We start from the raw sequence: 27,045 nt of genomic DNA on the forward strand, positions 1-27,045 counted from the left end.
CTGCCGCTCCTCCCCGGGGCGGTGCGGGCGGCGGCTTCGGAGTCCGGAAGCGGGCGGTGCCGCCTGCCCAGCCGTTTCCTGCCCGGGACGCGGCGGAGCGGGAGCAGAACGGGACGGAGCGGAGGAGAGCGGAGTCATGACTCACCAGACTGGCATCCACGGTAAGCGATGCCCGCCGAGCCGCTGGCGTGCTCCCAGCCCTCCCCGCGGCGTGGCCTGCCGTTCCTGCTGCCGGACCGGGCTGGGCAGGCATCGGACCTCCACCACCTCCAGCCCCACCCGGTCTGGGTTCTCTGCGCCCCCCTCGGGAGGCACCAGGAGGGTCGCGCCCCGAGCATCCCCGGCCTCGCCGCGCAGGCTGCCGGGCGGTGTCGCGGTAGCGATGATGGGGGCGATAAGATGAAGCTTCCCGAAGGAGCCGCAGGTTTCCCTGCAAGTAGATGGGGGCGGGGGACGGGGAGGTGGGGGGAAACGACGGCGACAACGGCACTGAGCCAGGCTCAGAGCATTTGGGTGCTCGTAGGAGGTGTAGGAGGGATCTGGCTCCGGGGATGCTCCGGTGAGGGGCTCTCCGGCATCCTTTGTCTGGGCTGATGCTAATGGACTGCCGTGACACCGCTCAGAGCGACTTCTGCTGCGGCAGCACCGTAATCCTCGCGGATCTGCTTCGTCGCAGCCTGTCATCAGCCCGGTCACATCTCTCCTCTTTGAGGGGGATGCTCGCCTGCCTCCCAAAGGGATTGCAGACACTCGAAATAAATTCCTACTTTGACCATGGCCCTTAGTTTTGGGAGCAAGCTCTCCAGTTTCTCTGCTTGCTCCATACAGAACACGGCCAGCACCCTAAAACGGGGGCTTTTGCATTTATAGGTGGTTTTGTTGCATGACTCTGTTCCCTCATGGTGTTCCCTCCTGTTCCCCACCTGCCAACTCAATTAACAATATTAATCAGGAGATGCTGCATAATTTATGTAACTGAATCAATATGTGAGTAGGGAGCAGGGACGTGAGAGCAGCTGCCCCTGAAGCCCTGCTCCGTGCTCTAGCACTGCTGCATGCCCTGGTAGAAGAGCTGGGACATTGCCCTCACAAATACCTTCCTCACAGCCTGCACCTTTGCACAAGGGTGTTGAATTTGGGGCTGCTGTTCCCTCATGGCACGAGCATCCATATTCCTTGGGTACATGGCCAAGAGCATCCTTCCCCTTCAGGTGTTTCTGGAAGAGCTGTAGTTAAGAAGCAGTCAGCCATGGTGCTTAGATGTTTCTCCCACTTTACCTGGTAGCTGAGGATGTTTGGGTTCAGATCTGGTGCCTCTGGTTTCAGCTGAGGCCCTGAAGCTCAGGCTCTAGTTGAATGTTCCATTTACACTGAAATAATACATTTTTTTTCTCATCAGTGGGATGATCCTCAGCACCCACCTGAGCTCTCGCTGTGCCGACCCTGCCCTGCAGAGCTCTCCCATGGGGCTTGGAGCAGGCAGCTGCCTGTTGCGCTGCCTGTGCCCCAAGAGGCAGCAGCCTGTTGCCGGCCGTGGCACCCATCCTGCACCACTGATGCCATCCTCCCTGGCGCCCCATCGCCGTGGGGGGATGCGCTGGCATGGTGAAGCGCTCTGAGAGTGCTGACCTTCGGTGACCTTGGTGCCTACCCGCTGGGCCCAGTGCTGAGAGTCACCGCACGCTGTCATTGCCTGTAGGCTGCAACGTGCCCTCTCAGCAGCGCACTGCTGGAAAGAGGAAGAGACTCAGACTTCCCCCAAGGAGCCACAGCCAGTGCATGGTGGGGACAGGCCCAGTTGCTCCGCCCAGGCAGCGATCCCCAGGCTGAGGGTGGCATAAACATCTCCCTGTGGTTATGAAGATAACTTACTTTGGGTGGTCTTGCAGCATTTTGGACATCTTTGGGTGGCTGAGCTCTCTGGGTCCTCTCCTCCCCTCCATCCCCTGCTGCACAGTCTGTATTCCTCAGCAAAGCACCTGTTTCCCCTCTTAATGCAAATCTGCCCCTCTAACACCTGCAGTGCTCACCTGGGGTGCTCTGGGCTTTAAGGGAACCATACTTGGGGATGGGGGTAATATCTCATCCCTCCCCACCCAGGCACAGTGATCAGATTAACTCCTTTGCTCAGTAAAGAGCAGGTTCGGTATCAGATGAGGAGCAGCAATCCCACTACTACTTCCATCCCCTCTGCTGAGACACTGAGGTCTGTTGTGTGCTGAGGAGGAAGGATTTTCCTCATTTGCCTGGTTTCTGGGGCCCAGTTATTGTTGCAAGCACACCTGACTTCATGACTTTCCATTCCCAGGCCTCCCCCATTTGCAGGCAGGCATCTGCTCCCTGGGGCAGCTACCATCAGACCTGGCTGACTGCCTTAGGGGATGGTGTGGGCAAGCTGGAAACAGATTCTGGTGGCGCCATGTGAGAGCAGTGTGACATGGTGATGGGGGAGCCCCTGGAGCAGCCCCCCAGCTGTGATGATGCTAAGTCATGCTGGCTTTGGGGGAGAAGCAGGTGGTCTTCAGGGGTGGGAAGTGATGGCAGGGAAGAGCTGCAGGTTTGGGGTGTTTAACTGGGGGGAGGCTTTCATGCAGAGGCAAGGGGATAATTGTTATTTTTTGGTAGGTTCCCTTGAAGTTCCTGGCAAGAAAGCAGAGCTGCCATGGAGACTGCCAGGCTGGGGAGGCGGTTGGAAGCTATCAAAGGTTGCTGTGGGCTTCTTGGGGCTGGAAACCTGCTTTTTAACTACAGCTGTGAGGACTTGCCAAGAGTTTTTCAGTCTTTGTTCTGCCGTGAGTGGCATTAGATGGGGACAGCATTCACTGCTCGAGTTTAAAAGCCAGGCCTGGCTGCTGTGCCTTAGGAACAAGATGCTCAACAAGGGCTTTGATGCTAGTGGGAAGTCACCCAGTTGCTTCTGGGTGCTCTTTTGTGACCTCTGAGTAGAGAGGGGAAAATGTAAAGGAGGTGGCTTATTTTTTTCATCTAGAAAGTAAAGGAATCAAAAGCATGGTGTTTCTTCAACCAAAAAAAAAGGAGTTTGGGACCAGCTCTTTCTGGGGTCAGTAGCAAGACTTAGGGATGGGGAAGGACCTTTGCTCCCATCTGTGGCTGGGCCTCTGCTTTGCCCCAGGACTGAATCTTGCACCAGGAATGTTTGGTAGGAAACAGCCATTTGCTTCAAGAGAAGCATAGTGGTAATGCACATAGGCAGGAATGATGTCAGATGGGGAAAAGGAGCAGAAAAAGGGAACCTGGGAGCTGCTTGCTCTGCAAAGGTCTGCTGTGAAAACAGCTGGCTTCCTGACTCTTTATTGAGAAGAAAGCTAGAGATGAAAGAAGCAGCCTCCTCAGTCCCTGTCCTCCTGCCATGCTGGGAGGCAGTGCTGGCTCCCCAGGTGCCTGACCACCTGAATTCAGGGGCAGCTTTGTGGCTGGGATACCAGAGGTAATGCCCTAACCAGGGATGTGTCTTGGCATTTGTGGAGGAGGAGGAGAAAGGATGACTGGTCCATGGCCCCTGGGGTCCTTGGAAGACAGAGGGCACTGGGCTGCTGCAAGAGTGGGTTTGAAGAGCTGGTCCCCACTTGTGAGCTCTTTTCTGGGGCCAGTACCCAACTTGGAGGTTGACACCCAGCTGGGGTGGTGGCCCTTGTCCCAGCACATCAGGATGACCAGAGCAGCACTGGGGGTAGAAGACCAGACAGACATCCTAAGATACCAAACCCCTTGAAGTTAAGCACCTAAAGGAGTGAGGAAGTCTCTTGGAAAATGTGCATTGAGAGACTGCAACAAGATTGCTGCCAGCATCTGTCCCTGGATCTCTGTCCCTATTGACACCCAAATCCATGCTCCCAGCAGTGCCTTTTCTGGGCAGGGAAGAGGTGCAGTGACCAGCAAGTTCTGCAGCAAAGCAGGACAGGGCATGCTGGCACCACCTCTTGGCTTTGGGATGCTGTCACTGTGGGTGTCACTGATGCTGCCCACAGGGGTGAGCACTGTCTGCCCCCGAGTGAGGGAAGGGCTGGGTGACTCTGGTCCAAGCTGCCAGAGTGGAGGGAAGATGAGTCCTGGGCACGCACATGGAAAACCAGGGCTTGGGAAGCAAACTGCTGGCATCAGGCAGATGGCTGAAAGCCTCTGGGCAGGATTTGCAATGCAGACCAGGAGTGGCATGAAATCCTGCAGGATGTGGCCCAGAAAATGGGGAGAAAAGCTTTGCTTATGTCCTCTCTTGCTCAGAGGTTTTTCCCCATCTCCTTTCTATTTTCTCCTGACATCTGTAGCTTTTTCCCAGCAAAAGGATTCCCTGCAAGGACTTGATTTGGCTTTTTTTCCCCCCAATGGTGAGAAATAAAATCCTCTTAGCTCTTAAACTGGCCAGCCATGTCTGTCAGCAGCAAAGCTCTCTGCAGCAAGCAAGTTGAGCAGGCACTGCATGACAGTTACGTTGGAACAGCCTGGAAAGAAGGAATTTTAGCCACGGCTCTTTTGCGCCTGTTGCAGTCGTGCTCCTTCTTGGATGCCCTGGCAGGAGCTGGGCAGAGCTACCTGTGCAGGACAGCTGTGGGTGGTGCTGATGTAACTGTGCTCTATTTATCAGCATCTTGACTGCTGTCTGGCCAAGCATCCCTGGAGTGTGGACAACTTTTGCCTGGCTTTGTGGTTAGATTTTTGGCCGAGTTTCCCTGCTGCGCTCTGGACGGTGAAAGGGAAGCAGACACCTGGAGGCACATCAGCTTGAGGATTATGTCCAGGGAATGAAAGATTGATGGCCAGAGGCTCGAGTTTCCAGTCAGGAGAGCAAGGTGACTCCATGTATTGAGAGAGGCATCCGTTTCAGGGAGCATGCATTATTGATCTGGGAGCTGGGCGCTGCCATCGGCATGTGGGGGGACTGGCAAAGGTCGGAGAAGCCAAAACCTGCCGCTCCCCCAGCAAGTGAGCAAGAGCACGGAGGAGGGAGAGGTGCAGGGGAGGCAGTGTTATCTCTCCTCCACCCCCACCCTAGTGGTGCTTCCCCGAGGGCTGTGCAGGCGGCTCAGTTGCCACCCTGGCATCCCCAGGGAGAGGCTGTCCCGTTGCTGTGGCTACGACTGCCATTGCTGCGTGGGGCCTCTCTGTCCCTCCAGCTTCCTTTCGTCTGGCTCTGCTCAGATAAGCTAATGGGGGCTGTAAGCATCAGAAAAAGGGATGCAAGAGGGAAGAGCTGGTTTGGTGGGGTAGTACCTATAAACACCATCCCACTGCTCTGTCTCACAATGTTTTCAAGCAAGTGTGAGGCTTCAAGCCCAGCACTGAGATCTCCGAGGGGGTGATCCAAACGATGGCACCCGGGGCCAGGGCAGTGCCTGCTGTGGCTGCAAACAGGGTGTCCCTTCAAGGAGTGCAGAGATCTGGCCACCCTGCTGGTCCCTGAGGCATAGGGTCTTCAGGCTTGGGTCTGCACCTGCTCAGTGCTGATGAGGAGGCAGGCACCACTGTGCCTTCCTACCACCAGCTCCTCTTCTCTTCTGGAAGCTTGCCTGCGTGATCAGAGCCACCTGAAGGCCACCACTGGCCAAAACATCACCTCCCTGTCATGCTGAGCTGCCTGGCCTGTGTGCCCTGGCGCCAGCGGCTGGCTCTGCTCAGCCCTCCACCCCAAATGGGTGGCAGGTGCTGCTGGACAAGGAGGTTTTGAGTTGTAAGGGGCCCTGGGACATGCTGTTAGCAGGCTGCTAATTGGAGGTGGCTCGTGAATAGGAGACAACTTGTCTGCAGCCTACAAACAAGTGGGAGAGGGAGGTGCTGCACGACTTAGTGGCTGGAGGCAATTTTTGGGCTGTCATGAGAGAGTGGCTGAGGAGGCATCAGGTGCTTATGCCCACCAAGTCTGCCAGGAGGGCTGGTGGCAGGGCTGCATTGTAGAAAGGCCAGAAGGTTTCTCAGGATGTTACTAAGCTCACCCTGCCTCAAAGCAGCAGCAGCCCCTGAGGGGGTTTTGTTCTTTGGGGGGGACAGGGATGAAGCCATGGTGCCCTTCCCAGGGTTTGGCAACCCTCAATACAGAGTTTCCCAAATGCTGTGGTGGTGAGACCTGATGTTTCTGGCTGGAAAAGCAGTACAAGGAGTTGTTCATTTTTCTTCTCTGGGATGACCAGCCCCAGCTCCTTTGGTTGCTGCTGCACCTCCTGGTCTCGGTGCTGTCGGTCCCGTGCCTTGCTTCTTGCACAATGCTGAGCCTGGATGTGCTGTTGGTGCTGTGCCTGCAGCTTTGTCAGCAGCAAGTAACTTGGTCATGCTCTTCTTCCTCCCTTCACAAATTACTTTGCCTGCAATAACATGAAGTGATTAACCTCAACTTGGCTTGCAACCCACCTCTCCTCTCTGGAGCTGCTGGACCCTGCCCTGCACTGCTGTAGCTGGTCCTTCTCCTACTTACAGTACTTTGCTTCCTATTGAGTTTCATCCTATTTCTTTTTTTCCCAGCCCATTTCTCCAGTCTCCTGAGAGAGCAGTGAATTCTTCTCCAGCACGTGCTTGCACCTCCTCTAGCTTCCCACCTTACAGCTGCAGGAAGTATTACTGTGGTTGCCAGAAGTGTTCATGGAAATGTGGACCAAACCTGGACCTACCGCAGGTCCCCAGGAGACCTTGCTTGATCCAACCTCTGATACCTCCCATGCAGTTTTGTGCTTGTGCTGTAGAGGTTCGCCACCATCGTGTTTCCTAAGCTGGCTTCTGACACTTGGAGATGCTTAGAAATCTGAGTTGAGACCCCTGAAGCCCACAGGTCTGTGGCACTGCTGGAGGAAGCTAGACTGATCTCATGCAACATGATCTCGGTAGATCCCTGCTGGCTGTAGCCCAGCGTGGATTTGTTTCTGGATTAATTGTTCCAGGATTTTCCAGGAGCCCATGTTTAGAGGGTGAGTTGGACATGCAAGGCCCCCTCCAGTCCTCTGCCCCATTGCTCCTGCCTTTCCCTGATTTTTGTGGTTTCCCCACCTGTGGGATTTTCAGCGCTCGGGCTGAGTCCTGGAGGGACTTCCTGGCAGGGAGATGCCTGAGGGCAGAGGTACTGCTCCTCTCCATCTCCAGGATCTCCTCCCTGCCTTTCTTCCAGAACCAGCTGTGGACATTTATATTGCTATTTTGGGCACACAAGACATCTCATCAAGTCTGTTGTGCCAATTAAGTGGTAATCATGCTGTAAGGAAGCAGGTGCTGAGCTCACGCTGAAGCCTTCGCCAGCTTACTCCTCTCCTGGCTCTTGGCTCTGCATCACAAGAGGCAGAAGGGGGCAATGAAGACAACCTGGTGATTTGTTTCTTTTATTTACATGAAAATTATGTTGCTTCTTTCATTATTCTTTTATTTTTATCTTCTTTTATTTTGGCAGAATTAAAACTTGGAAGCCTGCTCTGAGTTCTTTGAAAGCTCTGCCTCTGTCTCCTCTGGAAAGCATCTCCCTCCCTGGCAGACCTTGTGGTATTTCCCACTGTGTGCTCAGCTCCTCCAGCAGCACCTGTGCTTTTCCCCATCCCCTTTAGCCCCTCTCTGACCACACAGGTCCCAGAGCTGGGCCATCACTTGTCAGTCACTGCACTGCCAATCATCCCAGCTGTTCATCCAAGACTTCTGGGCACCCCTAGTGTTTCCAGGTGGGCCGAAGGGTTGTGTTTTCCCAGACTCCTGGTTTTCCAGACCCCTGTGTGCTCTTGGGCTCTGGGAGGGATGGGGTGAAGCCAGAGGGATTTGCAAGCCAGTTAGTGCTGCAGAGCTTCCTTCTTTCTCTCCTGTAGCTGGTGCTATAGAACATCCAAGACCATTGTCACTCTCTCCTACTTTGGCAGTGCAATAGGAGCCGGTGAAGCTTAATGCTCCTCAGGAGCTGTTGTCTCCTGCACGAGGATTCCTGGGCATACAAATACCTCTTTTTCTCCTCTTCTTCTGCCTGTGTGCTTGCAGCAACCACAGATGCCACCAGAAGGAAGCAGCTTCTCTCAGCAGGGAAAGGGCTAAAAATACCAGAGCATCCTTGGGTGGGCATGGTGGAAGCAGGCTGAGCTCCCAGCCAGTGCTTGGAGAAGGTGAAGATCTGCACTGAGAAGCTAAAAGACCCAACTGTCTTGATGCTGATGGAGGAATAAGGAGGGTTTGCTCATGCTGGAATGACCCTAGCAAACTGTCTATGTGTCCCCCTAAAATGCTCTGGCAGACTGATGTGCCTTTGCTGGGTGTCTGTGGGCCTGTTCCCACGGGCTTCTGCTGGGGTGGCATCTCCTGGTTTGTACCCCAGTGCTGCTGTTTGCAGGGTCCCAGCCTGGGACCTCTTCTTATTTGTGTCTCTCCTCTCCATGACAGGGAAAGCCACCTGGACCTCTGATTAGGGCAGGTTTTGACATCTCAGATGTGTTGCTTGAGGGAGACAGGGAGGAGTACCCCAAGGGGCTCCCCAGGACATCCCTGCCCACCTCGCAGCCTGTATCACCATCAGCATCTTCACATGGGGAAAAATCCATGGCCTCTCCTTCCATGGGGCTGGGGGAGCTGTGAGCAGTGCCCAAGCCCCGGGTCTGCCTCCACAGGACAGAGGGCGCTGGCATGTGGTGGAGCTGGTGGCCCCGTGCCCCTTGGACAAGTGAGGGTAGCATCAAGCCTCCTCCTGCAGCAGTGCTGGGGGCCTGTGCCAAAGGGTGGTGCCCACAGCTGGGGGAACTGAAGTGGGATGGATGCAGCCCTTGTCCAGCACCACACCTCTCTGGCTGAGGGAGTGGTGGCTTTCTTTGCAGAGCGTCCTCGCTGTGGTGCTCTTGGGCTTCAGGGACCAAAGCAGGGCTCCTTCCTGCTGTGGGCTGCACTGGCCCCGTGCTCAGTTACGGGCAGGTGACATGGCCAAGCCCTGGGAATCAGGGGGCTGCTGCCAACAGCTCTAGCTCAGGACCTGACTCTCTGCCAGGCTGGCTTCTTTGGTGTCTCTGCCAAACGCAGAGCTGCCTGCAGCTTTGGACTCACAGCACCCCCTGGACCGTGTAGGAGGAGCTCAGGCATGTAACTGAAGGGGCTTCTGGGGGCAGTTGGGCTGGGAGATGCTCCTTGTCAGGGCACTCAGCCTGCCCAAGCTGCTTCTCTTGGGTGTTGCCTTCTCCTGTCGTGTGGTTTGGGTGGGACAGGGAGCTCTGCATTGATAAGGGTTCCAAGGTGGGCACATTACACTTCCAACACTGGCTGTGGACTGCTCCTTTCAACACCTGCTGCCAGCTGTTGCCTCCTGGTAGGATACCAAAGACTGGTTGCGGGTGCCTGGTGCTTGGGAAGGAAAGTGTGCAAAGGAAAGTGGGTCCCCAAAATGCTTCCTAAAAGCCTTCCTCAAACAAAGCCCTGCCAGGTCTGGAGCAGAGCCCCAGGGGCATCGCCTTGCCCTTCTCCACCTTCAAACCAGTGCCTCCAGCTTGGAGTCTGCCCCTTAGGAGCAGCACCCCCGCCCCATGCCAGGAGGCCAGGATGTCCCAGCCGCCCCCGGGCTGCACACCCTGCCGCCCTCTCCAGCGGATGAACTTGTCACTTGAGCTCTCCCCGCCCGCACCAGCCAAGCCATCATCTAAATTTGGGTGATTATGTTCACCCAGGCCAAGGATCAAGTTCTCTGGATCACATGTGCTCCCAGCTGCTGGCTGACTCTGACGCCCTGGGGGGGACCAGCGCTTTGCTCCCAGCTGTTTGGCTTCGGAATTGTTGTTTTTCGTGTTTTGTTGGGCTGCCGGAGATTTCGTTTGGGGTTTTTTTTTGGTTGGGTTTGGATTTTTTTCTATCCTGCCAAGTTGCTCCCCTGCCTGGCCAGGTCACCAGGCAGCCCAGCACCTGCTCTGCCTGCTAAATCTGATCGTGATGTTTCTGGTTCTTTCAGCCACCACGGAGCTCAGGGACTTCTTTGCCAAAGCCCGGAACGGTTCGGTTCGGCTCATCAAGGTCGTCATCGAGGACGGTGAGTCCCGCCTTTAAGTGCTTTGATTTGCACCGTGTTGGTTCTCTGTGTCACCTCTCCTCCTTTCCTCTTTGCTACTGTGATGCCAGCTCGTGGCTTTTGGAATCCCCAGGGACCGTGCTGCTGGGGCTCCCTGGCATCTGCCAAGCCAGAGCTGACATAGAAGCTCAAACTCTGGGTGTGCCGAGGCACCCCGAGGCAGCGATGGGGCCAAGCAAAGCTTTGCCAGTGGGGTGACACCAGTGGCCAGGATTGGTGCTGGGGTCTGGGGAGCTTTTGCTGCTCTGTCAAATGATGCTATGGGAACCCTGGGAGAAGCTGCTGTGGGTGCCATGGGACCTTGGCTGGGGGCAATATGCAGTATCTTCCTCCTTGGACATGGTGTCTCATGCCAGACAAGGAGATGCTCAGGACAGGCAGGTGCTTTTGTGTGGGGCTCAGCACAGGGACTTGACTGCACCCCACGAGGGATGCTATGCTCTGAAAGCCAGCCCAGTCCAGCCCTGCTCCTGTGCCTGGGGCTACCCCCAGCCCAGTTTGCAGGCTGGCATCGACCTGGCCACATTTTTCTCATGGAAATGTGCTTCTAGGCCTCAAAACCTATCAGATAAATAAGTGAAGCAAAGCACTGATTGAAGATCCCAGCAGAAGCCTCTGTGGTGTAGGTTTTCCATCACCTCAGCCTCTTACAATTGCATATGAATGACTTGTTTCTCATGGGAGCAGGGATGCTAATGCTCTGCCAAGATGCTGTCACCAACTCCCTTGGGTGGGCCTCCAGGACCAGGCTGCAGATGCCAAGGTGGATGTGTTCCTAAGGAGCCTGTGCTGGCCTTTGGAGATGCTGCAAAGCCTTATTTGGAAGAGCAGCACAACTTGAAATGCATTGGACACATCAGGAGGGCCAACTTGTTCATTGGTGTTGGCTTTGTCCTCAGTGAGGTCTCTGCTGGGAAGTGACATCTCTGCCGTTTCTTTGGAGGATCTGTGACAAGGATGCTGCTTTCTTGGCTCCTTTCCCTTTCAAAAAGTGGGAGTCAGGATATGTCATGGATGCCCCCAAGCCTGGACTTAGGGGCCTAGGACTTGTGCCACTGGCTTTGGATCATGGCTGTGATGCTGGCAAGAGAGACTTTTTCCCATCAATGGAAACTGTGTCCAGCCATCTCCACTCAGGCCAAACATGTTTATTTTAGGGGTACCTCGAGGTTTTTACTCTTCTCCAAACAGACAGTTCTGCTGAAGGGCTGTGGGATAATTTTGTCTTCCTGATGTGTCAGCAGCAGCAGCTGCTTCATGGACCAGCCTTGCTTTGTGCTTCCCATTCTGACTCCCATACCCTGCTGCTGCATTCCCCCGGCCTGGCCCATCCGTGGGCAGTTCTGGAGGAGCTCAGGTGTCTGCAGAAGTCTCTGAGATGTGGTGGAGCCTAAAGCAGGTGGAAGGAGGAGAGCCAGGAGCATCTCTTCACCACAGAGCTTGGCCTGCTAGGGACAGCACCAGGTGGTCTCAGCGGCCTGACTCAGGAACCTCCTGTCTGCCCTTCTGTGCAATTTGGTGCAAGTTGCTTGGTCCCTCTGGGCCACTGCTCTTTTCTGTAACACTGAAGAAGACATCAGCCTGCTGCTACCCACCAGAGAAGCACCCTCAGCCAATAATGAGCAGCCAGGCAGATGTCACAGCTGGACAGATGGACTTGAGCATGCTGACCCTGGACAGGATGTCTCTTGAGCTGGCTAGGGAGGACATGCCAGCTGCCCTGCCTGCAGAGGGAAAGAAGAGGAGAAGCCTCCAGAGCCATCTGATGGCTTGCAGAGGACCTTCTGCCCTATGGGGCATTTGTCTTGGGGCTTTTCTGAACAGGCAATGGCTGGTGGAAGGAAAAGGAAGATGGTGCAAAGAGCCTTATGGCAAATGCATTGTGTCTAGGCATCCTAGGACAGCATCTAGGGCTGAGCAACCCTCTGGGAGCTCTTTGAGCTGACACTGCCTTTAGGGGCTGGCCTGGAAAAGCCAAGGCTGGATAGAGAAGGTGAGATGGGCAGGAGGGTGCACACTGAGGCTTAACAATACTTTCCTGGCATGAGATCTAGTTGTGGTCCAACGTGATTTTAGGTGATGCTTTACCCCGCGCTGTCAGCCTTGTTTCTGGACAAGATTGGCATCCTGGCACGTTTCTCTGTGTGGAGGTAGTGATGTGCACTTTGCAGCCTCCATCTCCTGCACTGTTCTGCTGCCAGAGCTGCAGCCTCCACTGCCTTCTATGGGCATCTGGGAGCAAGGCAGCCTGCTGCAGCTCAGTGCTGGGGGCACCCCCACATCCAGAAATGCTCCCAGCTGCCCTTCTTCCAGCAGAAATGGAGCCTGAAACAGCCAGTGCTGGTGGTGATGTTTTCCTAAAGGATGGCTGCTATCCCTGTCCTGATGCTTCCCAAGGAGCTGAATTTGGCCCTGAATGGATTGAGCTGGGCTGTGAAGAGCCTGATGGGAGGCAGGGAACTGAGTGCCTTTTCCAGCCCAGGGGGAAGCTGTAGGCTGCTGGCTCATGGCAGCAGGGCTGGGATCCAGCTTGGACACAGCCTGGGAACAGCCTGGAGTGATCTGACACCGATTGCCTCGTGTGTGAGGTGCTGGGATGTTTGGCAGACAGAGGCACCCATGAGCTGCCAGGGGGCTTGGCCAGGCAAATTCCTTGAGGCCTCTTCAGGATCCCAAGTCTTCACGATGCACACGTCCGTTTGCAGGGCTTTAAGCTTAATTCAGGGGCATGCTGAGGTTGGCACACTTCTCTTACTCAAAGGTAAAGTATCTTCAGCATCATCTTCTCTGCTGACCTTGTTACAGTACTGGCAGCACATGCCCCTTGTGCACAAATAGCTACAAAGCCAGCTTGCTGTGGCAGGGAAGGGCTGTCTGGGGGAATTTCCTGCTTGGAAGGGAGGAGGGGATAGGCCACACCTTGAGTCCTGTGTCCAGTTCTGGGCTTCTCAGTTTAAGAAGGACATTGAGATACTTGAAGGTGTCCAGAGAAGGGCAACAAAGCTGGTGAGAGGCCTTGAGCACAGCCCTGTGAGGAGAGGCTGAGGGAGCTGGGGTTGCTTAGCCTGGAGAAGAGGAGGCTCAGGGGTGACCTCATTGCTGTCTACAACTACCTGAAGGGAGGTTGTAGCCAGGAGGGGGTTGGTCTCTTCTCCCAGGCAACCAGCACCAGAACAAGAGGACACAGTCTCAAGCTGCACCAAGGGAAGTTGAGGCTCAAGGTGAGGAGAAAGTTCTTCCCAGAAAGAGTAATTGGGCATTGGGATGTGCTGCCCAGGGAGGTGGTGGAGTCCCCGTCCCTGGAGGTGTTCAAAAAAGGATTGGATGTGGCACTTGGAGCCATGGTTTAGTTGTCAGGAGGTGTTAGGTATTAGATACTAGGTTGGACTTGATGATCTCTGAGGTCTTTTCCAACCTGGTTGATGCTGTGATTCTGTAATGGACCCAAGCCCTTTATCTCTCAACTGTTTTCCTGAACAGCTTTTGTGCTATGAGATTCATTGCTGCTGAGCTGGGTGGGAGGGAGAGGGTTAGAGAAGCAACTAAATCCTGGCTGCCAGTGGGCAGTGGTCCAAGCAGTGTGTGTGCCAACATGCATCCCCTGGAGTGCCATCTGCCCAAACCTCAGCTCAGTATGCTTTGGCACCTCCAGATTTGCCTACATCTTGTTCTGGGTCCTGACCTCTCCCCTCAGACCGTTCTACATCTAAAGTGGAACAAAAATACAAGGTGTTCTCCAGCAACCTACACTGATCATCTCTATGGCTGATGCTTTTCCATCCAGTCACCCCAGAGCCTGGCTTGACTGGGGGTTTCCTGTTCATACAATGCCTGCAGTAGCATTTCAGTTCCAGCTGAGCACTGCACAGCTCGCAGGGCTCCAGCCCCACTTGTGTAGCAGCTGACAAAAAGACCCTCCAGACACCTGAGATGCAACCACAAGCATGAAATATGTAGATCAATTCCAGAGGCTGGGGCTGTCCTGGCATACCTGTCAGGCTGGGGTCTCTGGGACACCTCTGGTCTCTTCAGGCACAGCTTTTGAGTATCAGCTCTAAATTTAACTTCTGTGAGGTTAGGGGAATCCAACAAAAGCAGCTTGGGTTCATTGTCCCAGTTTTTGCTATGGGACCTTTACCCCAAATCTAGGTGATTCCTCACCTCCCTGCTGAGGTGTTCTAGTGCCCCTAGTGTTTATCCAGGTGGGATGGAGGAAGTCTGTTCCATTGTGAACAAGAAGGGATGGTTGGAGACTACATAGCTGGAGGGAGCAGAATGTAGGGAGGCTATGGATGGTCAGCAGAGAGGAGGACATGGGACAGGAGGTTGTTGAACAGGAAGCATTTGGATGCTGGCAGAAATTCAGTCCATCCATGGTGGCCACAGTCCTGATGGCATCCACCAGTGGGGGTGTATAGTCCTGGATATGGTTCAAGACCTTGATTTGTTTTTCTGCAGGGTGACATCGTTGCTGGTGCTGGAGCTGCAGCAAGCCCTTAGACAAGCTGCCTCGCGGTCCTGCGAGGCGAGCGAAGCCTTGCCTTCGGCTGACACCACCTTTTCTGTCTTCTCCTTGCAGAACAGCTTGTGCTGGGAGCCCACAAAGAGCTGTCTCGACGCTGGGATGCCGACTATGACGCCTTGGTGCTGCCCTTGCTGGACGAGCAGCAGCCGTGCTACGTGCTGTACCGCCTGGACAGCCAGAACGCCCAGGGCTACGAGTGGATCTTCATCTCCTGGTCCCCCGACAGCTCCCCGGTGAGCTCCCTGCCAGCTGGGACACCCCAGTGCGTGGTCACAGACCTGCTCTGAGAGGTGGAGGGTGCAGGAGATGCTGGCCAAGATGCCTTTGTGCTGGGGCTGAGGAGGAGCATTCACACCCTCCGTGTCTGTGTCAGGAGTGGTTTGGGGAGGGCGCAGTTTTAAGGCACGTTAAGATACGCTGGACCATTCCCATGTCCTCTGCAGCACTGCATGAGGAGGTGTGGAGGGTCTGGCATGTAGATAGGGGACCATGTGTGGACTATGGGGCTGGATGCAGGGATGGGACCATGGGGCTGGGAAGTGATGGGAAGTTCCCATCCCTGTAGGTGTTTGAAAGACATCTGACTGAGGTGCTTAAGGATGTGGTTTAACAGTTACGTACAAAGAAATGTTAGGTTATGCTTGGACTTGATTGTAAGGTCTTGTCCAACCAGGCAGTTCTATGATCCTACCATAGCTCTGGCCAAAAATATCACTGGGAAGAGCTGGTGCTGGCAGCAACCCTCCTGGCCGTGCCTCCAGCCTAGCCCCACTGTGCTTGAGGGCTGACGCGGAGCGGCTGCTGACGCACCTCCAGGCCCGGCTCCAAAACCAGCCTTGGAAAGGGCCAGGCAGGCTGTCCCCCTTGTGCTGCCTTTGGCACCTGTTGGGCTGGCTTGTGGGGTTGGAGACAGCATCAGAGAGTGCATGGAAAAGGGCTGTTAGGGAGGGAGCCTGGTTCAGAGGCTGTCAGCAGTACTGCTTGGAAAGCACCATCTGGCCGAGGCCATCTCTGTAATGGGCTTTCAGCAGGACACAGATTTCCTGCTGTGTCAGCATGTGCTCTGTGTGTGTGTATACACAAGCTGTGACAGCACAGAGGTGATACATCTTTAGCATACAGGTTATAGCAAATACCTAATACAGAGATTTACTGCCATGCTAATACGTGTGCTTGGCATTTCTATAAACTGTGTGTGTAATATAGATAACAAATGTTTGATGTCACTAGTATTATATGGAGTACACCTATAAGAAAAGGACATTCCAGTTTGGTGAGAGACCATCACAGAATCATAGAATGGCTTAGGTTGGAAGGGACTTTCTTGATCACCTACTCCAACCTCCCTGCCATGGGCATGGGACGCCTCTCAACTAGGCTCGGCTGCTCAGGGCCTCAAGCAGCCTGGCCTTGAGCAGCTTCAGGAAGGAGGCATCCACAGCCTCCCTGGGCAGTCTGCTCCAGAGCCCTGCCATCCTTGTAGTGAAGGACTTCTTCCTCAGATTCAGTCTAAACCTCCATTCCCTCAGCTTAAAACCATTCCCCCTTGTCCTGTATCTGGACACCTTCACGAAAGGTCCCTCTGCAGCCTTCCTGTAGGATCCCTTCAGGTACTGGAAGGCAGCTGTAAGGCATGCCCCCCCCAACCCCAGAGTCTTCTCTTCTCCAGGCTGAACAACCCCAGCTCTCTCAGCCTATCCTCATAGCAGAAGTGTTCCAGTCTTTGGATCATCTTTGTGGCCCTCCTCTGGACTCACTCTGTGTCCTTCTTCTGATGGGGACACCAGAACTGGAGGCAGTACCGGCGGTGGGGGTCACACAAGAGCAGAGTAGTACATCTAACAAATACATGTTTTTTCATGTGTGCACATACATGTATGCACACATTTACAAGGGAGACCTCATTGCTGTCTACAACTACCTGAAGGGAGGTTGTAGCCAGGAGGGGGTTGGTCTCTTCTCCCAGGCAACCAGCACCAGAACAAGAGGACACAGTCTCAAGCTGCGCCAGGGGAAGTTTAGGCTCAAGGTGAGGAGAAAGTTCTTCCCAGAAGGAGTAATTGGCCATGGGAATGTGCTGCCCAGGGAGGTGGTAGAGTCCCCATCACTGGAGGTGTTTAGGAAGAGACTTGATGGGGTGCTTGGTGCCATGGTTTAGTTGATTAGATGGTGTTGGGTGATAGGTTGGACTTGATCTCAAAGGTCTCTTCCAACCTGGTTAATTCTATTCTATTCCATTCCATTCCATTCCATATAATAATAATAATATAGAATCAACAAGGTTGGAAAATACCTCAGAGATCAAGTCCAACCTGTCATCCAACTCCTCATGACTACTAAACCATGGCACCAAGTGCCACATCCAATCCCCTCTTGAACACCTCCAGGGATGGGGACTCCACCACCTCCCTGGGCAGCACATTCCAATGGCTAACAACTCTCTCTGGGAAGAACTTCCTCCTCACCTTGAGCCTAAACCTCTCCCGGTGCAGCTTGAGACTGTGTCCTCTTGTTCTGGTGCTGGTTGCCTGGGAGAAGAGACCAACCTCTGCCTGGCTACAACCTCCCTTCAGGTAGTTGTAGGGAGCAATAAGGTCTCCCCTGAGCCTCCTCTTCTCCAGGCTAAACAACCCCAGCTCCCTCAGCCTCTCCTCACAGGGCTGTGCTCAAGGCCTCTCCCCAGCCTTGTTGCCCTTCTCTGGACACCTTCAAGAGTCTCAATGTCCTTCTTAAATATAATAATATAATAGATACTAATCTAATTGTGTGTGTGTGTGCATCTGCAGATACACAGCTGGAATACAATCATCTGGGTAGAATTGTGTGTGTTGTCTACACGTACATGTAGAGCAGACATTGCAAGGAACATCTTCACTCTGAAAGGGTTCTGAAACGCTGGGACAGGCTCCCCAGGGAGGTATTTGAGTCTCCATCCCTGGAGATGTTTCAAAGAGGCAAAGATATGGTGCTGAGGGACATGGTCTTGCACCAGACATGGTAGAATTTGGTAGTGGTTGGAGCTGATGATCTTGAAGGTCTTTTCTAAGGGAAAGATTCTGTGATTCCATGTGTACATATACATATTTGCATATATAAAAATCATAAGAAAAGGGTTTTTTCTATATATATCAAAAACCTGTGGAGCTGCTGCTCTCCAGGCCCACTGTGCAGGATCCCCTCTCTCTCTAACCACACTTGCCACCTTGCTCCCTCCCAGGTTCGGCTGAAGATGCTGTATGCTGCAACCAGAGCAACTGTGAAGAAGGAGTTCGGTGGGGGGCACATAAAGGATGAGATGTTTGGAACCGTGAAGGTATGACGATGCTTCCTGGGCAGTCTTTTGGGCTCAAACCTGAGAGCCTACCCTGAGCTCAGCACTGAAGTGAGGCAGGACATGGGATGCTGGTGTTTGGAGGCTTGTCGCCAGCACTGCTTTAGTCTCTTGGGTAGCTGCTGCCACTTTGTCCTGCCTGCATTGCTGCAGTCAGTCTGTGGTGGAGACTGTGGAGGAGAAGGGAGGAAGGCTCTGAACTTTACTCAGTGGGATCAGAAGCACCAGGTGGTGGCAGTGTCACTCCAGCAGCCAGAGGTGCTGCCACACCAGGGTCATCTGGCTGTGCTTCCACAGCAGAACTTGACTGCAGGTTTTCCCTTGCCTTTCAACAAGGGAGCTGCCCAGCCAGGGCCTCCTGGGCATGAGCCCACCTCTGTGGCTTCTTGTGCTGATGGAAGCCAGGGAGCATTTCTGGTGGCTGCCCTCCAGTTCCAGTGCCCATCTCTGCTGCTCTGGGGCTGTGGTCCTGACATTCCCCCTCATGCTCACAAGCTCTGGTAATCAGCTGGAGGAGCTGCACCTCAGTGGCTGAGTGGCTGGGGAGGAGCAGGGTGGTCTGAATGAGCACGGGTGGTCTTGGGCATGGTTTGAAAAGGAGCATGGGATTTGCAGGGAGGCATCTGAGAGCACTGCTTGGGTTGATCCTCCAGGTAAGGAAAGAGACCAAGACCCACTGGCTTGCCCAGATGCAGCCTCTATGCTGGGTCTGCATCCAGCCCTGCAGCAATAACCAACCCTGATAAGCTAAGCACTCCCTGATGCTTCCCCCTGTCCCTCTGTCTGCAGGAGGATGTGTCTCTGAGTGGTTACCAAAAGCATGTGTCCTCCTGCTCTGCCCCAGCCCCACTGACTGCAGCTGAACAGGAGCTCCAGCAGATCCGCATCAATGAGGTGAGCATCCACCAGCCCGGGGAGGAGGAGCCAGGAATGTGAGCTGCAGGGATGTGTCTAATGCTGGAGGTGTGGGAGTGAGTGTCCAGCTAGAAGGGATTGCTCATTCCTACTGTATGCTCGTGTAGCTCTGTGGTTTAACCTGTTCCTACCCTCGCTGAAGCAGACCGAGCATCCTCGTGGTCAAGTTGGTGGCGTACAGAGGAATTTACAGACACCTTCTGCTTGAGGACATGAGCTCAGAGCTCCATTCCTCTAGCTGTAATTGCCATCAGAAGGTGGTCTGAGGCTGAGAGCAGGCAGCAGTCTCTAACCTCTGGGTATAGGGCAGAAACCAGAGCTGAGCCTGAGTTTGTGGCAGGCAGGAAGGATCTGGGCTTATCTTTGGGTGCAGCAGCCTCCTTCCCCATGCTCTTCCTCTGTGGCTATACATATGAGGGATGCTGTCCAAAGAAATGCTGATTTTAGCCTAAAGTTGGGAGGCTATTTGCTGTAAAAAGAGTTGGAAGTGGGTAGGGTAAGATTGGTGGCAGAGAAGGCTGCAATTCCATTGCCTCCCCTGACAGTATTTTATGGCACTTGTGCCGATCACTGTGGTGCTGCAAAACACCGAGGCAGGGGGAAGGATTGGCTCACTGGGTGGGAAGACAGTCTGGAAGCAGGATTTTGTTGGGATGGAAGGATTTCACTTGGATATCATAGAAACCCTTTCTGTCTAGAGGAGCATCCCTTGCTCTTCTACCTGTGCTGGCCCTGTGGGGTTCATGGGTGGGTCAGGACTTGCCTGGGAGATGTGAAGACAATCAGGCTGATGCCATTAATTAGTGGCCAAGATGAGGCAGGAGATTTCCACCTTCCAAAGCAGGTCCTGGGACAGCAGAGTTGAGGGGCATTTGGGAGATGTCACCAAGGGATGGTCTCCACTGGGTGGGTTTCGGTGTGTTATCCCGGCTCCTAGTCTGGAGGGGCTGAGCAGGAGTTGTGCTGGAGGATCCAAGGTGATGTCCACACTTGGACAAGAGAGAGGTGGATGCTGATGGTGGTTCTGTGGCTTGTTTGGCACCTTTGGGTGCCTGTGCCATCGCCTTGGCTGGCCAAGTGCTGCAGGATTAAGTAGTTTTGAGGGGGGTGGGGGGTTGTGTCTCACAGGGTCGAGGGCCCAGGTAAGTGGTGCTGTGGTGCTGGTCGTCCGGTTGGTCTGCCATGCTCTGCTTCCCACCTTTACCTTTGTGAGGGGTGGCTCCTGGGTGCAGGTGCTGCTGCTCTTTGGTTTGGCTGGGGGTAATTTTTATGTGTGTGCTACCCTGCATCAGCCCAGGCCAGGGGCAGTGGTCACTGGCACTTAGAAGGAGAGGAAAATGGGTTTATTTTTGCCTGTGGATTTAAAGGCAGGAAGTGCTGGGTGTGCCGAAGGGTCTCTGTGTTGGTGCAGGGACTGTGCCTGCTCAGCTTCAGGCATGAGCAGGAGGGGATGGGAGCTGTGACTCGGGTGCTCGGTGCCACACTCAGGTCCTTGGCAGGGGAAGCTCACTCAGTGCAGCTTCAAGCGAGTTTCTGGAGCCACACAAAGCAGAGGGCTTTGATCCAGAGCAGCTGTGTGTGGGAGCAACTCTGAACCTGTAGCACCCTGCTCAGTGCAGCAATGCCTCCAGCCTGGCACATCATCCACAGCCTCACAGGGTCCTTGCCGGTGTGTGCGCAGGCTGTGGGGTCCCTGCGCCAGTGTGCACATTGCACCGTCGTTTGGGGGAGCAGTGCAGAGTGTGGGTGTGAAGCAGCTGCTGGGCAGGCCCTGACCTCACCATTTCTGTGTACCTGCCCATGCCCCTGCTAGCTGTTCAGGACTCTGCATGGTTCATCCAGCCCAGCAGGATTTTGGAAGTGGCAGGAGGGACATTGTTTCTTTAAAAGCCACCGGCTTGCGAGTGCTTTGCTGTGCCCCTTGCCTGGAGCTGCTGCTGGGGCTGCAGCTCTCCTCTCCTCTAATGCTGTCAGTGCATGGCACCCTGAGACGCCAACCTGGTTTGCAGTCTTTACTCTGAAGGGGCTGGCAGGAGCTCCCTGGGAACCTCCTTGACCACCAAACAGTTTGGAGAAGGGGTAGCAGGAAAAGGGCAGCAGCAAAAGAGGAGGGGAGGTGATGGTTGCATAGCAGCAGATCCAGGGCTGGCACAGCAGCCTTTTACACCAAGATAGGAAGGACTCAGGTTTGCAGGTCCCCCAGAAGGGAGCCCAGACTTCGGTAAGACAAGTTTTAGGCTGCCTGAGCCAAGCTTCCCCTATGGATTGAGGACTGCATGGGCAGAGGCAATGCTGCGAGCCCCTCTCCCACCTGATAGCTGAGTGGGAGCTCACAACAATTTGTCATTTGCTTCACATTTATATATCGTTTTTAATAGCTGGAGAATGTTGCCAGCCTCCCTGAGCTGGAAGTCGTCAGCAGACCGTGGGCTAAGACATGGCTTTGCATTTGGCATTGAGCTGCTTGAACACCCACAAGGGGGAGGTCTTTCTAGAAGTGTCTCAGGCTCGGAAACATGGAGGGGAGCCAGGCGTGACACACTGCTGGGGCCGCGGAGAGGAGGGAGGCAGCTTTGCAGCTGGGGGTTGAGGCAGAAGAACGAAGAGGAACTGAAGGTGGCTGTGCTGTTGCAGTGTGTCATCTGTGGCTGCCCCGCAGCACTGGAGAGTGGGTAGAGCAGAGGCTTTGCCAGCACTGAGCCTGTTTCAGTGAGTCAGTTTTTAGTGGTTTTGAAAAGGGAAGCACAGAGGAAGTCACGCTGCTGGGACAGCTTTCCACCCCTTGTAGTTTACTGTGTTTCGTGTTGCAGTCTCAGGTCTTCCCAGTCCTACTGTAACCTTTCCAAGCCTCCTTGCACTTGCAGGGGAGAAGGATGAGGATCTGGAGCTGTTGGCAGTGGCAATGTCCCTGTGCCACACCTTTCGGTAGGGCAGGACCAGGCGAGCTTGTGCGCTTTGTCTGCATCCTTCACTTGTCCTTGGGCCCCTACCGGTGCTGTGGCATCGTGGGGACGGTGGAACAGCAGACTTCTTGTCCATCTGGCAATTGTTTCCTGAGAGCTGTGCATTCACACCATGATCATCCTCCAGGGTGCTTTGCATGGGTGTAGGCTTGGGCAGGATTTTTTCCCCTCACTCCTTTAGTATGTGTTGTTTCATGAAGGATAGCCCAAAATCTGTTGCTGCAACTGCTGGAACTCATCCTGACCCTGGCTTGGAGCCTTCACTGCCTCAGACCCTGGGTTGGAGCCAGCCTAACTGGGGAGCAGGCAGGAGATAGGGGGCAGGGATGGGCTGCATGCAGTGACATCGTCAGAGACGCTGCCAGGGCTGGGGCAGGGCCTCTCCCTCCTGCTCCTCCTCAGCACTGATGTCTCCCTTGTCATTTTTTGCTGCTCTCCCCGCCTGCTCCGCCAGGACCCGCCTTCCCTGGCCTCCAGCAGAGAGATGGTATGGCTCCATCCTCCTGGCATGTCCGTGTGCTCCCCACCCCTTCTCGTTTCACACGAGCCCCCCTGTGTCCCCGCTCGGGGTGCCGTTGACGGTGTGTCTGCTCTCCCCACGCTGGCAGGATTCCTGTTCCCAGGACTCGAGCACCGAGCTGGTAGGCTGCTCTGACCGCTTGCTGCCCGGCTTCTCCTTCTCCCCGGGGTGTTCTTCTGCATGCTCTGCTCCGGGCACCGTGTCCCTCCTCTGCCCGGGCTGTGGGTACCGCGTGGCACTGACGTAGCGAAGGGGGCAGCCTTGTAATGAGATCTGCTTTGGTGCTGCCAGGCTGGTTTATGAGATAGGAACTAAACCTCCTGTGTTTCTCTTTGGCATGCCTTGATTTTTCCTTCCTTTTCTCTACTGGGGGAGGGAAAAGAAGGAAGAAAATCAAAATAATTAGAAAACAAACAAACAAACAAACAAAAGCTGGGCTGTCTTTGTCCAGAATCCCCCAGACTGATCCTGGAAACATTCCAGATCGGGTTGGACAGGATTTTGAGCAACCTGATCTATTTAAAGATGTCCCTACTCACCGCAGGGAGGTTGCACTAGATGACCTTTAAAGGTCCCTTCCAACCCAAACCACTCAATGGCTCCTAGAGGAAAGGGACTCCCACTCGCTGCAGAGCAGCCAGGTTAGTGTTGCTGGAGTATCACAGTACCACAGTATTGCCAAGGTTGGAAGAGACCTCGAGGATCATCGAGTCCAACCTGTCACCACAGACCTCATGACTAGACCATGGCACCAAGTGCCACATCCAATCCCCTCTTGAACACCTCCAGGGATGGTGACTCCACCACCTCCCTGGGCAGCACATTCCAATGACGAATGACTCGCTCAGTGAAGAACTTTCTCCTCACCTCGAGTCTAAACCTCCCCTGGCACAGCTTGAGACTGTGTCCCCTTGTTCTGGGGCTGGTTGCCTAGGAGAAGAGACCAACCCCTTCCTGGCTACAACCACCTTTCAGGTAGTTGTAGAGGGCAATGAGGTCACCCCTGAACCTCTTCTTCTCCAGGCTAAACAATCCCAGCTCCCTCACAGGGCTGTGCTCAAGGCCTCTCCCCAGCCTTGCCCTTCTCTGGACACCTTCAAGTGTCTCGATGTCCTTCTTAAACTGAGGGGCCCAGAACTGGACACAGGACTCAAGGTGTGGCCTAACCAATGCAGAGTACAGGGCACAATGACCTCCCTGCTCCTGCTGGCCACACTATTCCTAATACAGGCCAGGATGCCATTGGCCTTCTTGGCCACCTGGGCACACTGCTGGCTCATGTTTAGGCGGCTGTCGATCATCACCCCCAGGTCCCTCTCTGTTTGGCAGCTCTCCAGCCACTCTGACCCCAGCCTGTAGCTCTGCATGGGGTTGTTGTGGCCAAAGTGCAGCAGTGTTTCCTTGGGATGTGGCTCTGAGCAACCTGATCTAGTGTGAGGTGTCCCTGCCCATGGCAGGGGGGTTGGAACTGGGTGATCCTTGAGGTCCCTTCCAACCCTAACAATTCTGTGATTCTGTGTGTGTCTGGAGGTGGGATGGGCTCCTCCGCCGTCAGAGTGACGCCATCTCCCTGTATTCTGTGGCAGATGGTGGGGGGCTGTTGCTGCTGCCCATTGCTGGTAGAGTCCCCGGGCCCCGAGGAGGTAATTCCGCACCTGCCGCGTCCTGCCCCTTCCCCTCCCTGCTGCTGACTCGCAGCACCCGCCGGGCCTGTGCGGGGACCCTGCTTCTGGTTGGATGGAGGCACCTGGGGCGATGTGGTGTCTCTGCAGCCTCTTTCTCCTCCCTCTTTGAAATGAGGTTTGGTCTCAACGACTAGGGGGTTCGCTTAGGGTACATGCAGCAGCCTCTGCCTCGCAGGGGTTGCAGGGAAAGCAGGCCAGGGTCTTTCCGAGCTGCGGATCTCCTGTTGCCCAGCTCCGGTGCTGGAGGGGACGCCTGTCTGCTGCGGTGAAACCCACCGAGGAGAGGCTTGCCCTCCCTCAGCACCCATGCAGCTGGACAGGGTGATTGCAGGGCTCTCCCCATCACCCACAAGTTGTGGTCAGAGACCATCGGAGACAGTTACACACCAGCACTGGTCACAGCATCCCTGCCAGGGAATCACTGGGAAGCATCAGGTTTGAACTGGTTTTTTTTTTTGCTGGGAGTGAAGCAGAGGGGTCCAGGGCTGCATGGCTGGGACTGAGTGCTGTCCTGATGTGATGGTATGGTGACAAGCATCTCTGCCACGAGCCTGGGAGACTTTCAGTGGTCTCATGCGGTAGTCCCCATGAGCTGGGTGTCAGGCAGCTCCTTGGATGAGAAGACTTTTTGCTGTGGCTGGTTTTCCTTTGTCTCCCTTCCCCACCCTTTGCTGGGTTCTGTCCTGATGCTCGGGGTGGTCTCCATCCCCAGGTGAAGACAGAGATCAGCGTGGAGAGCAAGCACCAGACTCTGCAGGGCCTGGCCTTCCCCTTGCAGCTGGATGCTCAGCAAGCCATCCATGCACTCAAGCAGAAGAAAATCAACTACATCCAGTTGGTAAGTATCTCACATGGCTCCTCTGTTCCTCCTGCCTCTTCTTGCTGCCTCTCATTCCCCTTTCCTCTGTCCATCAGAAGCTGGATCTGGAGCGGGAGACCATCGACCTGGTGCACACAAGCCCCACGGAGATCACTGACCTGCCCAAGAGGATCCCCCAGGACTCAGCTCGTTATCATTTCTTCCTGTACAAGCACTCACACGAGGGAGACTACCTGGAGTCTGTCGGTGAGTGCCCTGGCACTGCAGACAGCTGATTAGAACCTTCATGGGTCCCTGCTCTCCCTGGACCATTGGTTGGTTGAGGAGCAAGGAAAGGGATTGGGATGATGCAGCAAGAGACTTTGAGCCAGTTCCTGCTTGCTGGCAAGTCCTTTGGTGCCAAAAGAAGCTGCTGTGTGCAGTGCAGGCTGCTCTGGGTGCTGCCATGGAGGGTTTGTGCAGCCGTTGCGTTGCAGATGTAGCAGAGCCAGGGGAGATTTGGAGAGGAGTGGTGGCTGGGATGGCTCAGCTGCTGCCTCTGAGGAAACTGGGACTCTCTGGGCTGGGGTGGGATGTGGTTGCCATGAGCCCTGGCAACACCACAAGCCCTGCTCTCCTCTTGCAGTCTTTATCTACTCTATGCCCGGGTACAAATGCAGCATCAAGGAGCGCATGCTCTACTCCAGCTGCAAGAGCCGGTTGCTGGACACTGTGGAGCAGGAGTTTTGCCTGGAGATAGCCAAGAAGGTAAGTGCAAGGCCATCTGGAGGTGACAGAGCAGAGACCTGTGCAGGGAATCTGCAAGGGACTGGGTTGCAGCCTTGCTTCGGCCCTGCTGATGGGCTCGGGGGGGAGCTTGGTGCCCCAAAGAGCGAGCTGCTAACCTCTTGCCGCTCCTGGGCGCAGATCGAGATCGACGATGGCGCTGAGCTGACAGCGGAGTTCCTCTACGAGGAGGTGCACCCCAAGCAGCATGCCTTCAAGCAGGCCTTCGCCAAGCCCAAGGGGCCCGTGGGCAAACGGGGACAGAAGAGGCTGATCAAGGGGCCAGGCGAGAACGGCGAGGACAGTTAGATCCCCAGCACCGGGCGGTGAACGGACAGCATCCCTGCGGCGCTTCCCAGCTTCCTCTCCGCTGACCTGGGGATCTTTCCCTCCATCTCAGTCTTTTTCTTCTCCCTTTCTTTATTTTTCCTATTTCATTCCTTTTTTTTAAAGATCAGGATGGCTTGTCACACCTGGGGGCAGAGCGATGGGGAGGGTTCAGGGGGTGTCGGTGTCTCTTTTCCCTGCGTCCTTGTTCAAGCCCCGGGGCTGCCGGTGGAGGACAGGAGCAGCAGGGCCGTGTTCCCCAGCCTTGCTCCTGTCCCCCCTGGGGTCAAAGCCGCTGCCGTCGGTGCCCCTGGGTGACTGAAGGACACACGTGCCTGCAAGCTGCACTATGCAAAGGGAAGGGGGTGGCGTGGAGGATTCCTGTTTGAAAAGAGAAAAGGCTTCTTTCCCCGCTCCCCCGGCCCCCAGATTGTGCTCCTCTGTCCCACTCATGGTGTGCAAGGACCCTCTGCCCCAGACCTGGAGTGATCCTGCACCCCTTGAGGGTGCGGGCAGGACCCCTCACTGTGAGGTGAGTTACAGTGGCACAGATGTGTCTGTGGGACTGGCCAGTGGGAGGTAGAAGGTCTCCCCTGCGTACTGAGCTCAGCCTCACCCTGGGGAAAGGTCATTCTGCCTTTGGGCGATGCTTGCATCCCCTTTTGACCTCAACCCCATCCCTGTTTAGGATGGAAGCTGAGGGGACCTCAAGCCTTGGTGTCTTCCCTCCACATGCCCCAACACCCACCATCACCCCCTGGGTTTGCTGCTGGCTCTGGTCTAAGGGAAGCCCCATGTCTTAACAATTACATGGGCTATCCCAGATCCTCGTGTGGGGAAGTGTGACAGCCCCTGCGTGCCCCCTTGGGGACATCCCCAACCACCAAGGGCCATCACTGGCTCCAAGGGCCAAGCCTGTTGCTGTGAGTTAGGCCTCACTGGGGGCTCTGGGGGAGAGCACCTTGCTGCTGGGTACTAGGGAGGGCTTGAAAGCCACTTGCCTGCCCAGGAAGATGGAAACAGGGTCGGTGGTGGAACCTGCCCTCTGCTTTCCTGCTGTGATGATGAACGTGCCGATGTTGCCTTGACCTCGGCGGAGTGGGCGGTGGGGGGGCTGGAGCTGGGGGGAGCAGAGCACACTGTACTGAACGCTGTATTTTCTAAAGAATAAAGTATTTTTAAAAC

At 55.1% G+C, this 27,045-nt stretch overlaps 1 protein-coding gene across 1 annotated transcript; it reads left to right on the forward strand.

Annotated features, from left to right (window-relative positions):
- Positions 1 to 57: 57 nt before the first annotated feature.
- On the forward strand, positions 58 to 27,019 carry TWF2 (twinfilin actin binding protein 2). Its single transcript, XM_054167198.1, has 9 exons — positions 58 to 161; positions 9,893 to 9,970; positions 14,589 to 14,767; positions 17,752 to 17,847; positions 18,655 to 18,759; positions 24,661 to 24,786; positions 24,864 to 25,014; positions 25,394 to 25,515; positions 25,675 to 27,019. Exons 1-9 carry the CDS (start codon positions 137 to 139, stop codon positions 25,840 to 25,842), a joined length of 1,050 nt encoding a protein of 349 aa, XP_054023173.1. The 5' UTR covers positions 58 to 136; the 3' UTR covers positions 25,843 to 27,019.
- Positions 27,020 to 27,045: the final 26 nt, after the last annotated feature.

This window comes from Dryobates pubescens, chromosome 1, assembly GCF_014839835.1.
Source record: "Dryobates pubescens isolate bDryPub1 chromosome 1, bDryPub1.pri, whole genome shotgun sequence".
NCBI lineage: Eukaryota > Metazoa > Chordata > Aves > Piciformes > Picidae > Dryobates > Dryobates pubescens.